This window comes from Callorhinus ursinus, unplaced genomic scaffold (assembly GCF_003265705.2).
Source record: "Callorhinus ursinus isolate GAN/ISIS: 27379988/994484 unplaced genomic scaffold, GSC_fseal_2.0 scaffold5, whole genome shotgun sequence".
Taxonomy (NCBI): domain Eukaryota; kingdom Metazoa; phylum Chordata; class Mammalia; order Carnivora; family Otariidae; genus Callorhinus; species Callorhinus ursinus.
The window spans coordinates 9,024,439-9,038,324 of NW_027397067.1; the positions used below are offsets into that span (position 1 = coordinate 9,024,439).

Below are 13,886 nucleotides of genomic sequence, written 5' to 3' on the forward strand. Positions count from 1 at the left end.
AGAAGTTCCATCTTCTCACAAATGTTTTATTCTTTTATTTGTGTGGAAGTCTGTATCACAGGGTTTCATGGACTTGCCTTATCATAAGACTCCCCTTGGGCCCTTGTTTAAACTCTGTAGGTTTCTGGGTCCTTCTCTTTGGTATCAATAATTAAGAAGCAGGGCCCAGGACAAGCTGCAGGTTGTCTTGGGGGCTTGGATGAGTCTGGAAAGCACTGTCCTTAAGAATTTGCTGAACTAAGTGAGTGACCGTTTTTCTAGGTCATACATCTTGAAAAGTACAGTTGACCCTTGGACAGCACAGGTTTTAGGGGCACTGACCCCCCCTAAGCAGCTGAAAATCTGTGTATAACTTTTGACTCCCCCCGGACATAACTACTGGATCAAAGTCTTACTGATAACATGAAGTCGATTAACACAGATTTTGTATGTTACACGTATTACATACTGTATTATGATAAAGTAAGCTAAAGAGAAAAAAATGTTATTAAGAAAATCATAAGGAAAGTAAAAAAAAAAAAATCATAAGGAAGGGGTGCCTGGGTGGCTCAGTCGGTTAAGCATCTGCCTTCTGCTCAGGTCATGATTCCAGGGTCCTGGGATTGAGTCCCTCATCGGGCTCCCTGCTCAGCAGGGAGTCTGCTTCTCCCTCTGCCTCTCCCTCTGTGTGCTCGCTTTCTCTCAAATAAATAAATAAATCTTTTTTAAAAAGAGGAGAAAAAGAAAATCATACGGAGGATGCATTTATAGTACTGTACTGTATTTATCCACAAAAATCCACAAATAACGCCGCATAGTATGAACCTGTGTTGTTCAAGGGTTGAGTCTACTGCTTCTTTTCCCATAGCCATTAGGGAGGATTGTATTTCTCATCCTCCTTTGAGATCGTGAAGACCAGTAACTGTTTCCTCCAGTCATTAGGCACAGAGGAATTCTGCCTGGTGAACAAAATACTTGACAGTGCTTTTTCCTTGGGTTCAGCCATTTCAGCTCCCCCTCCTGCTCCCAGACCCTGAGGAAAGGGAAGATGGCATGAGAGGCAACCTTCATGGGCTCCATTCATAAACACATGTTATCTTGGAAACTTATTTCAAGAGGGTTGAAATATGAATAAAGATTATAGCAAAGCTGTCTCAGGTATATTTGGAATTTATCAGATCTCATGGTGTAGGCTTCATTAAATGGGTCACAGGAAAAATAAGTCAGGGGTGAATTTCAGAGCTAGAACTCAGGCTTTGCCCAGGGGTTCTTTTCACCCAACAAAACGCAAGTTCTTTAAAGTATTTTGTTGGAGTTGAAATAAGGCACCCGTGCCTATATATTTTCTTTGGTTCTTGGCTGTCTGACTTAGGGTATGTCTGTTGGCCTCTCTGGGAAGTAAACTTTGCAAAGTAGGGACTATGTTTAGTTGCCCACGGCACCCAGAACAGGACTAGCCTCCTGGCGGGCAGGCTGGACAGGGTGCAAATAAATGGAAAATGGTCCTCAGGCTAATGGAAGACCCTGCCTCAGAACGACAGTGATCTTCAGTGTTTTAACATGCTAAGAGTGTCCTCCAGGTGTGGCATCCTGTGAAGCCACAAGTCACTAGACACTCAGTTACACCCCTAGCTGCTTTATGTGAACTTGTGGCATCTACATGTATGATATGATCATATAAATGTGAATACGTACTTAGTGAATAATCCTGAAGGTCTTTCAAGGTTCCTAGAGCACAAAACACATATTTATGCTCTGGGATATTCTGGGAAACTGTGATCCGTATCAGATTTCTTTTTTTTTCTTACATAGAGGTTTTTTTTTTTCCTCATTAGAAGTCAATGTAAGGGCACCTGGGTGGCTCAGTCCGTTAAGCGTCTGCCTTCGGCTCAGGTCATGATCTCAGGGTCCTGGGATCGAGTTCCACATTGAGCAATCTGCTCAGCGGCGAGTCTGCTTCTCCCTCTCCCTCTGTGATCTCTCTTGCTTTCCCTTTCTCTCAAATAAATAAAATCTTAAAAAAAAAGGTCAATGCATACTTACGATAGAATTATTGAAAAAAATGAAAAAATAGTATTCAGATCCTATTATTCTCTTATAAGCATTTTTGTTTGTTCTTATGCTATATTTCAGTTTTATTTTATTTGTTTAATGACTTTTTAAGCATTATATCAATAATGGGTTAAAAAAGAAAGGTCTAACTATACTATAGCTTAGAAACTAAAAACCCCCATTCCTTGGTCCCAATTTTAGCAACTCTAATGCATCTTTCCAGGTACCAGCATAGATTATGGCCATTCTTCCCCAGCCCCCATGGAAATGCACGATATGTATCATGCTACAATTCTATAGCTTAACATATCTGGGCTATGTTTTTTTTGTTTTTTTTTTTTGTATCAGTGTAGAACGATCCCCCTCATTCTTTTAAAGCACTTATCACTGCTTCTGTATAGATGTCCTGTGATTTATGTAACCATTGCCTTATTGATGGACATTTATGTTATTTTCTGGGTTTTTCTGTTTGTTTTGTTTTTACTGTAAGAAACAGTATATGGTGAAGAGCCTTTGCTACATTTTTGTATACTTGCACAAGTGTGTTTGAATGATAAATTGTAGGTTGTCGATCTACCAAAAGTGTGTATACATTTTAAATTTTGGTAATTATTCCTGAAAGTCTTTCCAAAAAAATGAGAGTACCTTTTGCTTCATCCCTTTGCCCAAACTGGGTATTATTAGCATTCTCTAATCCAATCCAATAAGTCAAATTTAGCATTCATTATTGCAATTTATGTTTATTTAACATAGATGAAGTCAAACACCTTTTTTTATATTCTTTGAAGTTTATTTTTCTGGGAACTCTTTCTTTAAACTTTTGCTCATTTTTTCAATCAGCTCGTCACCATCCATTTTAATTATTTCTAATCACACATTAGGTTTGTACCATATGTGCTGTTTCATATGTATTGGACTGAATATTATAGTTTTTCATTTTATGAAAAATCCTTCACAAACATGTATGTATCTTTACAGTACAATATTCTACTCCTATGATTATATCACGATTTCTTTAACATTCCCTTATAGATTAACATAAGAAGAATCTCCAATTCTTCACTAATACAAATAACAATACAAAACATTTCTGTGGACAAACCTTTACTTATTTTATTTCCTTACTTTAGAAGCCCCCCCCCTGCCCTTCCCCTGCCCCCAGTATTCAGATAACCAGATCAGAACATGAATGTTTGTAAGTCTTTTGACATTCCCAGCTTGTTTTCACTGAGCAAAATTTGACATTTGAGGAGAGTGAATTGTTTCTCAGTTTGAGGTGCTTTGGGGGAATATCTTGGTTGGTTCACATTCCACCTCGGAGGCAATCTGTATTCAAGCTCAGAAGTAAGAGCCATTATTTTTTTCTCTTTTCCTCCCTCAGTGGGAGAAGTCGTGAACCATTTGCTTCCTTCTCTTTTCAAAGTGATAAGCAGGAGCATGGCTCATTAGCCACAGATCAAGGAGTAGTTCACTTAGATCGTCGTAGTAGCAGCAAAATTGAGGTAGCAGAGGGAACAGTAAGCAAAGGCGATCTCTAATCCCCGAGTGCCATTTATCCACTCTACCGAAGTGGCCAGTCACTTTCACGACGGGGAGGGCAGGGGACTCTTTGGCAGATCATCCCTTTACCTTCGCAGGCAGTCGGTAGAAGGGAGCTAGCTAGTCACGCGGAGTCCGGAAGTCAGCTTCTGCCAAGGTTGGTGGCAGCCTCTCAGCCAAAGGGGGCCGGCAGGCAGGGGGGCTGCCAGCTGGCGTGCTCAGGGCTACACTTGCATACGGTGCCGGCAGCTTCCCGCCACTTGCCCCTTGGCTCTCCAAGATCAGCTCTACAGTTTGCCATTTGACATTATGAGCCAAATCTGGATTTGGGTCTTTCTGTGGTTAAGATTAGTAGCAGTGATAGTCATGAGAGTGATAATCTAGCATCAAGCATTTTTCCATTCTCCCTGTCAATCTCATCTGGGCTTTACCAGGTTGCTACTATTATTATCACCATTTTGCAGAGTGGAAAGTTTGAGGCTTCGAGAAGAAACTCACCCCCGTTTTATATAAACCCAAGCTCAGTCATTCTAAAGTTTCGGAACCCTCACAAAGGTCCGACTCTGTCCTGAGCCATCAATGGTAATTCCTCTGCTTCCTGCCGATCCCAAGTTATGTATGCACATCTTGGCCAGGTTTGGCTAGGCTGGATTGAGGAGCTGCCAAAGGGGAAGGAGGGACGTGGGAGGAGCTGTGGCTGCTTCCCACTTTGGTCTGGTCCTGCCCAGGCATGCATGGGTGCTCCCATCTGGTGTGCCATGGCAAGCTGCCACGTCTTGTCCTTGATGGGAAGCTGCATTGCACAGGTGGGTGGGTGATGAGTCCTCTGCTGGCCACTCTCCCTACAGCAAGAGCCTCTGCTGGGCACTCACCCTGCTTTCCTACAGTGGGAGGCTTCCAGGACAGTTTTACGTGTGTGTGTTTGGGTGTGTAAAATATGCAGAACATGAAGTTCACCATTTTAATAATTTTTAGGTGCACAGTTCAATAGCAATAAGTACATTCATGTTGTTGTGCAATCATCACCACTGTCCATCTCCAGAACTTTTTTCATTTTGCAAAAATAAAACTCTAGACCCACTAAACACCTCCCCATTCTCCCTCCCACCGGCCTTTGACAACCACCTTTCTCCTTTCTGTCTCTATGAATTTGACTGCTCAAAGTACATAATATGAGTGGGATTGTACAGTATTTGCCCTTTTGTGACTGACTTATTTCACTTAACATAATGTCCTCAATTTTCATCCATGCATGTGTCAGAATTTCATTCCTTTTTTTAAGGCTAAATAATATTCCATTGTGTGTATAGATCACATTTTGTTTATCCATTCATTCATCAGTGGACACTTAGGTTTCTTCTACCTCTTGGCTCTTGTGAAAAATGCTACTATGAACAGAGGTATACAAATATCTGTTACATATTGTACAAACACTTGCTTTTAATTTTAGGGGGATATACCCAGAAGTGGAATTGATGGATCACAGGGTAATTCCATGTTTGTATGGTAATTTTTTTAAGAACACCCATTCTGTCTTCCACAGTGGCTGTACCATTTTATATTCCCACCAGCAGAGCATGAGGATTCCAATTTTTCCACATACTCACCAACACTTGTTATTTTCTGCTTTTTTGTTTGTTTGTTTTTTGCTTGTTTGTTTGTCTTTGTAATAGCCATCCTCATGGGTGTGAAGTACTCCAACAAGTTTTCATAAGAGAACATCTATGGGAATTGTTGAAAAATGTATCTTCCTTTTTTGCTAAAGAAGGTAAATCTCCTTCATGGAAACTTACTGATTTGAATATGATATTCAGTGACATTGTGGGTGTCTCCCTGAGACATTCTTGCATACCGTTGGATGGATTAAATGTTGACCAGTCACCAGAACCTCACCAGCCCAAAGTTTGCATATAGCAAACTGCCCTCATCTTTGAGCTTTGAAGGTAGTCTGACAGACTGCAAACTTTAACTTGGCCACTTTATAAATTATCTTGTTTTTTTATTTCTCTTTTCCCTCCTTGTAACTTTCTGTGAGCCTTCTGCTATCTGTACCTCTTTGTAAAGGAAGAAGCCAGTCTGGATGAATGGTTAAGAGCACAGGTGGTGGGACCAGCCAAACAGGGATTCAAATCCAAGTTTATCCAGGAAAAAAATTACCTTCTCCAAGACTCAGCTTCCTAATGATTTTTTTTAAGATTTTATTTATTTATTTGAGAGAGAGAGAATGAGAAACAGAGAGCATGAGAGGGAGGAGGGTCAGAGGGAGAAGCAGACTCCTCGCTGAGCAGGGAGCCCGATGCGGGACTCGATCCCGGGACTCCAGGATCGTGACCCGAGCCGAAGGCAGTCGCTTAACCAACTGAGCCACCCAAGCGCCCCAAGACTCAACTTCCTTATCTTTACTATGAAGATTGCCTGCCTCATAGGCTTCTTTTAAGGTTGATAAATGCCTGGCCAGGTGCCTGGGCAGAGTAAGCAGCCAGTGCATGGCAGCTATAATCATCATTATCACCACCATCATCAAAGTAATACACTTCACTACTTCTTAGCAGTTTCACTTGAAAGAGAAAAATAAAGAAAAACATAATAACCAAATAAAACTAAAACAATATTTCTAAGAAATTTTCACCCCAAAACACAGCAAGGAATAAGCTCTCTGTTCCATCCCTTCCTCTACCAAATTACAGATTGAAGAGTGTAGGACTCCAGTATGGAAAGATCAATGAGTATTAATAGAAAAATGTTTCTATAAAAACTATCAAGGGCTATAAAACAAATGCTGTCATATTTGGAGTACAGAGGAGATGTGTTCTTTTTTTATTGTTATGTTAATCACCATATATTACATCATTAGTTTTTGGTGCAGTGTTCCATGATTCATTGTTTGTTCATAACACCCAGTGCTCCACGCAGAACGTGCCCTCCTCAATACCCATCACCAGGCTAACCCATCCCCCCACCCCCCTCCCCACTAGAACCCTCAGTTTGCTCTTCAGAGTCCATCACAGAGGAGATGTCTTCTTAATTAAGCTTTCTTTTTGAAAGCTCCCTGTTGTCTTACATTCTGTTTTTCTGCGGTCATTAAATGCTCTGTAGCTCAGATTGACCCTAGGGGATCCCTATTACAAAGGATCCTTCACATAGACTGTAGGTTTTACCCAATTGCTTTTCATTGGTTCCATTCCAACTTATTAATATTATCATTATCATTATTTCACACGCTTCCTAGGACTTTTGAAAGTGATCGATTATTTGAATTCTATTTTTCCCAAGTGTAGGAAGGAAATACATCATCTAAAGAATAAAGTTATCGATGCCTATTAGGACAGGTAAAGCAATAAAACCAGATTTTTATTCTTTCCTGCCTTTTGGCACTTTTCTTATTTAATTTCTCTCATTGCTTGTCTAGATGATAAATGTTTTCCAACCAGCCAATTCTAAGACAGGTTTTATTTTCAGTTCCAGATTCTCATTTAGGCTGGAATTTCCTGGGGCAGATTTTAGCTTTGCTTGAGAGATCACATTGAGTCCCTCAATTAGGTTCCTTTCATTCCTTTATTCCCTCCGTCATCTGACTCAAATGTGGGCTTCTTCTCATTAAAATAAAAAATAACTCACTAAGCAAGATAGCTTGTTATTTGCCAATTTCTCAGAAAAGTGATAGTAATTAGGATGAATACAAGAACACCAGAGCAAGACTTCCAGAGCAAGGCAGTCCACACAAACATTTTGTTATGTGTCCAAAGCGTCACTCAGATTCTCTGGGGAAAGCAGCCCAGTGTGTGTGCCAGGCAAGCCATCCAAGAGCACAGGCTTGGGACAGGCTACTGAAGGCTCAGAGCCTGAGCATCTGAATGGGAGAGAAACTGCTGGAAGCTGGGGCGTACGTACTATGTGGGATGCTGGGTGGACACGCTTCTGATTGGACCTCTAAGAAAAACAGGAAAAGATGAGTGACCTCTGTGGTCATTGCTAACGAGGAAGGTCACTTACAAGGAGGATTATTTGAGCTCTGCTTTGGTATGTAAAAACATAATTGAGATTTTTTTTCCCCCTCTAGAGTTGTATTCCACATAAAATAAGCCCACTGGACATTTCCCCAGCGGCTGGAGTCCTTAGGTATTTCCTGCCCCAAGCAGAACTGTCCTGAGACCCCCAGTTGGCCATTGTCAACTTGCTTCTCAGTAAATGTATTTGATGATGGAAGCTGTGCATCACTCGGAGAGTGGGAGCCTTGTTGCCTTCCTCACAGCAGCCCAGGCAGGGGTATGTGAAGAGGGTCTGCTGAGCTGCCCGCCATATTTACTCCCCATTTTGGGAAGAGGAACATGGACTTTCTATTTGAACGCTAATGTTGGAGAAGGAATTTAAATGAGTTAGCTCAGCTCACATGCTTCTGAAAACTCTGGTCTGATTTCTGACCTTGTACCCTGGGGGGAAAAATGTATTTGCAAAGTAAACAGAACTCTAGATTTAGTGTTCTGTGCCCACTTTGTGATCATAAGTATGCACACGGGCGTGTATGGGTGTGTATGTGTTTGTGCGTAGTCGAAAGTAATGAGCAGAGGCTGTAGTGCTTTACAGAATGTTGGTGTTCTGAAAACTGGCCATAGGCTTGTGTGTATTTGTGTGTGTGTAAAATCACATCTGTAGATATGAATACACCAGAAAATAGACACACGCTGGTGACACCACCATGTAGAGTATGCCCGTAAGGCCCCTCTGAGGTGCTGAGGAGGGTCTGAAATCCACCCCGATCCAGCTCCCCCACCAGCTAAGACACCTGGCTCACCTCCCCCTGGAGGACGGTGCCTTCGACCTTGTTATAGGCCACGGAGGGTACATCTGTTGGGAGGGATGATACTTTCTATTTCACACCAGCAGCAGAAGAGACAGGCCAGCGTATTTGGGGTCAGAGCATTTGATAATACCTTTTTTCCCTGGTTGCACGTGTGTTTTTAGCCCGTTCATTTCCCCCATGCAGACACCAGATGAGCAATTTCTTTTCTTCTCACACTGCATCCAAAAGGCCTTTCAGAAAAACTTGCATTGCATGGGACTAGAAGTCTGCTCCTCGAGTATCTGACAAGATAAGACTGCCCTTTACCTTGGGGACAGCATTTTTAATATGGCCCCTGTGCCTAGAACTTGCACCAGGTACTAGATGCCTGGAACTTCACCAGAGCCCATGTGGGTTACTGGCTCAGGGTCACTATCTTAATAATTCCTCTTGGCCCTCCCAGGATGGCAGAACACCACACACACACACACACACACACACACACACACACACACAAACACACACACACCAAAGGGAGAAATGTCATCATCATATATTTCCACTGAAGGGACAAAAAGAGGAACTAAGAAATGTACATTTGCCATGCTCTGTGAGCTGAAGAACATGAGAAATGCAAAGCACACCTAAACGTAAATCAGCTAGCTTTAAACCCAGAGTAGGAAAACATCCCTAACATTGTCTTCTTACATGATTGGTCTCATCTTAGGTAATGGGGACACGTTTTATATCAACTTTCCAGTAGCTTCACACCCAGACTCTCTCATAGAGTTAGGAATGAGTACGTGAACATGAGCGACGTGTTTCATTCCTTCATTAGCCTCAGCAGGGAGTTTACAGAAATTGAGGTCTTCTCGAGTTTGTATATCACCAGACCTGGTGTTGTGAGGCCGCTGTGGTCCAGAATGAAGACAATCTCTTCCTAAGACTTAAAACATAAGGATAAAATCATTCCCATGTCCTCTGAATAATGGCCCAGCCCCAGAACATGATATAGAGAGACGGAGGCCACGGTCCCCTGTCCCCAGGCTGTGAGGCTGGAGGAGTCTCTCTCCCTGAGTGATAGGAAATACAGAGGCTCAAGACACATATGCAGAGCTGTTGATGGACTAGGTCTTCCAAGGCATTGCCAGCACCTCTGTCATCAGGCCCTGAACATTAGCCTCCTTCCTGCTGGCCCAGGCTCCTTACTGCTGGGTGCACACCTTGCTCCTTCTGTGGCTTAAGCTGAGCTGTACGGGAGCTTCCTTTCCCAAGCATTATGAGGACAGCGATCCACTTGGCAAGGTTGTAGGTAATGTGTTGAGACCAAGAGTTCCTTCCAATCTATGTAGAACGTTGAGTTTTTTTAAATTTTTTTTTCAAAGATTTTAAAAGAGAGAGGGAGAGAGAGCACAAGCAGGGGAGAGGGAGAAGTAGGCTCCCAACTGAGCAGGGAGCCCCATGCGGGACTCCATCCAAGGACCGCCAGGACCCCGGGATCCTGACCTGAGCCGAAGGCAGACGCTTTACTGACCAAGCCACCCAGGCGCCCCCTGTGTAGAACTTTGAATCCTAAAATAGCTTAAGTTTAAAAGTGTATAATCTAGTGTGGTGCTTCTGAAACCTTAATGTGCATGCATATCACCCACAAATCTTGTTAAAATTCAGATTTTGAATGAATACATCTGGGTCTGAGTCCAAAATGCTACACTTCTGCCAAGTTCCCACTTGATGTTAAGGCTGCTCCTGACCCTGAGGGCCACACTTTGTGTCACAAGGGTCTAGAGTGGTTCTTCACCTGGACTGCCCCACTCCCATAGATTCAGGTTTAATTGGGTGAGGGTGAGGTGTAGGTGGTGGTAGTATGTAAAGATCCCCAGGGACACAGCTGGCTGTGTTAAGAAATACTAGCATAGGGTTAAGACTTAACTCCTAAATGCACAGAAGGGAAATTCAGTTGACTTCCAAACCATTGCACTAACCTGTGGTGTGACACTAGGAAAGAAATTTCCTTCCAGCTTCATCAAAGTTCTAAAGAGGAGTGACAGTTACTGCTTTTTTTTTTCAATAACATTTTTTTTCAATAACATTTAGATCATTAAAATCCACCAGCAAGAATAAGAGAGACGTGGGTAGTTTGTGCCGTGGCCTAGAGGCTCTGTCCATGCCACCAGCACACATCTGTGTGGGTCAGTCTGTGTCCCTAGAGGGGGGCACAGCGGAGGTTCTCAGGGCCAAGGCCAAGTACAAGTGCATATTCAGCTTGAGATGGCGGCTGACTTCAGCTCTTTGGGGTTCTTGTCCCCATTTGTATATAGCTATTGGAATGTGACCTAAGGGCCCAAGGATAGGAATGTACACACCCTACACCTGCCCTGAGGGATTTACATTCCTGCTGCAATCATAGGTAAACAGAGAAGGAGCTGGGGCCCTGAGACCACGCACATTAGCCGAGGAGAGTCTGGTAAGGCTCCTTAGAGGAAGTGACATCTCCACTAAGGCCTTTAGAATGAGTTGGCTGGGCCCAAGGGCCAAGAGTGAACATTCCAAGCAGAGACAGCTGTGGAACCGGGATACAGGACAGGAGCTGGTGAACGGGGAGGAAGCAGGAGGGTTGAGCAGGCACCGGGTCACACAGCGGCAGTGATAAGGAGTTCGGACACTGGGACACCTAGGTGGCTCAGTGGGTTAAGCCCCTGCTTTTTGCTCAGGTCATGATCCCAGGGTCCTGGGATCGAGCCCCGCATCGGGCTCCCTGCTCAGCGGGGAGCCTGCTTCTCCCTCTCCCTCTGCCTGCCGCTCCCCCTGCTTGTGCACTTGCTCTCTCTCTCTCTCTCTCTCTGACAAATAAATAAATGAAATCTTAAAAAAAAGTTCAGACCTTGTCTTGAAGCTAGTTTTAAGCAGGGAATGACCTGGTCAGACTTGCACAGAGGATTAAAGTATTCCTGTGGAGGGATGCGGTGGCCCAGACCATCACGGAAGTGAGGGCAGGGACCTGACTCCAGCGACACCTGCTCGGGGTCATGCAGCCCGGGTCTTCTGCACTTGACCAGCACTGCTCCAGGGCCACGCACTCTGTTATTGCTTGGAAAAGCTGTACGTTATTAAATTGTCACTTCTACAAAAGCAAAAGATCAGACCTCTGTTGTTCTTTCTGATGTATGATTTTCTCTGTTCAAAACGGTGTTCCTCGGTGTCAGTCAGATGCCAACTGCTGGGCTGATGGGACGCTGAGACCTGCCCTTGTGTGTGCTGATTATTACCCACCAGACTTTTGTGGCCGCGAAAATCCCATCTGCCCAATTCCTGCAGCAGTGTGCTGGCAACATAGTATTCTGGTAGTACTGAAGACCCAGCACATTTCCTAAAGAACTTCCTGAGAAGAGGCTTGGCGACAAGCTTGAGGGTTCCAAGAGATACACAGGAAGGCAGACAAGGTACAAGGTGTGGCTTCTGCCCTGGAGGTGTCTCCTGTCTGGCAGGATGACAACAATAGGCACACAAAACAGGGTGAAAATAAAGACAGAGCTCTGATCAGTAGGTGCAGATGGTTTTTGTACAAACTGACCATTGAGGGTGGGCAGAGAGTGAAGAGAAACCATCCAAGAAGAGTTCAGGGAAGGCCCTCTGGGCAGAAGGTAAATGTAGGGTTTGGCCGAGGGGAGGGAGGCAAGGTGGTCCGGGGGAGGGTCCAGGAGAAGCACAGCCAGTAAGCTGAGCTCCATGCAAAGCAGCCCGGCCTCGCTGAAGGGGGGCTTGAACTGAGTGCAGGAGTGGGGAAAGTCAGGTCCTCCGTCGGACCTGAGACTGCGGGAATTCAAGATAGAATCCAGAAGAATACTTTCATTCCTATGTGACAGAATCCTAATTAGACCTGTCCTTCTCACTGCCCACCAGATCCAGCGACATACTTTGTTCCTTCCGTGTATCCATCCTTGATTCCTTCGTTCCTTCCTGATCCTTATCTTTATAATTTGGTAACATGTTCCCTTAACATCTCATTTTGATTCCCTTAAAAACCCAGTTTTCTAGCAAGCAATGAAGTAGTTTCACCTCCCCTACTTTATGGTTCTGTTTAGGTCTTTGGATTCTTTCCTGCTGTCGTGCTTTGTGGTCAGGGTGAATCTCTCTGTTCCTCTTGGAACTGGGGGGGGGGCGAGGGGGGCGCTCAGAGAACCGGTTCTGCAGGCTGTTGATTAATCCGACAGCAAGGCTGCTGACCAAGGACATCCTATTTTGATACCCCAGGCATTTATTCATATTGGCATGTCACTTTCTCCAGCTCTGTTTTCTCATCTGAAACACTGGGATCGTGATGTCTGTGGATCTTCATGCAAGAATTTAGTAGGGTCTTAAAAAGATTCCCCACACATTAGAAAATGTCAAGACATGCAGCTATGTTAAAAATCACGTTGAGACGTGACCCCTATATTGGAGATTTGGAGTGGGGGCAGCTATTTTAGAAAGGACTCAAAATACTAGTTGTATTTTACTCACTGTGTTTAAAACTTGAATGGCCAGAATAATATCCATGAAAGGATTTCAGGAACTCATAAGTGTTTTGGTTTTCCTTGATGGTCCTCTGTGATAGCCTCCCCTAAATTGAAAATGAGAGCCTCTTTTTGGTTTCAGATTGCAGAAGGAATGGCGTACATCGAGAGGAAGAACTACATTCACCGAGACCTACGAGCAGCAAACGTTCTGGTCTCTGAGTCACTCATGTGCAAAATTGCAGATTTTGGCCTTGCTCGAGTAATCGAAGATAATGAGTACACAGCAAGGGAAGGTATGTTGTCCTCACCATCTTTACGATCTTTTTACATGTTTTGTTATTTAGTTTTGTTTTTGTCTGTTTTTTTTTTTACAAAGCAATTACAATAGTCATCCTTAAAAAAAAGAACTCATTTTGTAAAATGTTCACAATGTACCATAGCTGTTGTTTGTGGGTTTGTTCTAATAGTTGTTTTTAAAAATTACTCTTCTGATTAACTCCACATACTGTTTATAAAGTTTACAGATGTTGTCATTTGTGTTTCAGTTAAGCAAAAGAAAACAAAAAGAGACTTGGCAAGTTCAGAATTCTTTGTTTATATTGTATGTTCAAGCTTTTTACCCAAACAATGAAGTACACTGTTCCTAACTGTAGAGAAGACATTTGCAACAATAATTCTGTATCCTGTATTCTCGTCTTTTCATTGCAAATTAAAACTTGGAAATTACCACACACAGAGAAGTAAATGTAATGCACTCCTTTATTTAACCGCTTTCCATATTCTACACATATTAAAACACACAAAGAGGGTGCCTGGGTGGCTCAGTCAGTTGGGCATCTGCTTTCAGCTCAGGTCATAATAACGGGGTCCTGGGATCGAGCCCCGCATCAGGCCCTCTGCTCAGTGGGGAGTCTGCTTCTCCCTCTGCCCCTCCCCCTGCTTGTGTTCTCTCTCTTGCTCTCTGACAAATAAGTGAATAAAATCTTGAAAGAAAGAAAGAAAGAAAGAAAGAAAGAAAGAAAGAAAGAAAGAAAGAAAGA

General features: G+C 43.4%; 1 protein-coding gene across 4 annotated transcripts in view; it reads left to right on the forward strand.

The window, feature by feature from the left end:
* Positions 1–13,886, forward strand: part of LYN (LYN proto-oncogene, Src family tyrosine kinase) — a 110,846-nt gene that overhangs the window by 86,243 nt on the left and 10,717 nt on the right. For all 4 annotated transcript variants that reach the window (XM_025870606.2, XM_025870608.2, XM_025870607.2 and 1 more), the window contains exon 11: positions 12,986–13,139. In XM_025870606.2, the coding sequence (XP_025726391.1) occupies positions 12,986–13,139 (154 nt within the window). The remainder of the gene's footprint in view (positions 1–12,985; positions 13,140–13,886) is intronic.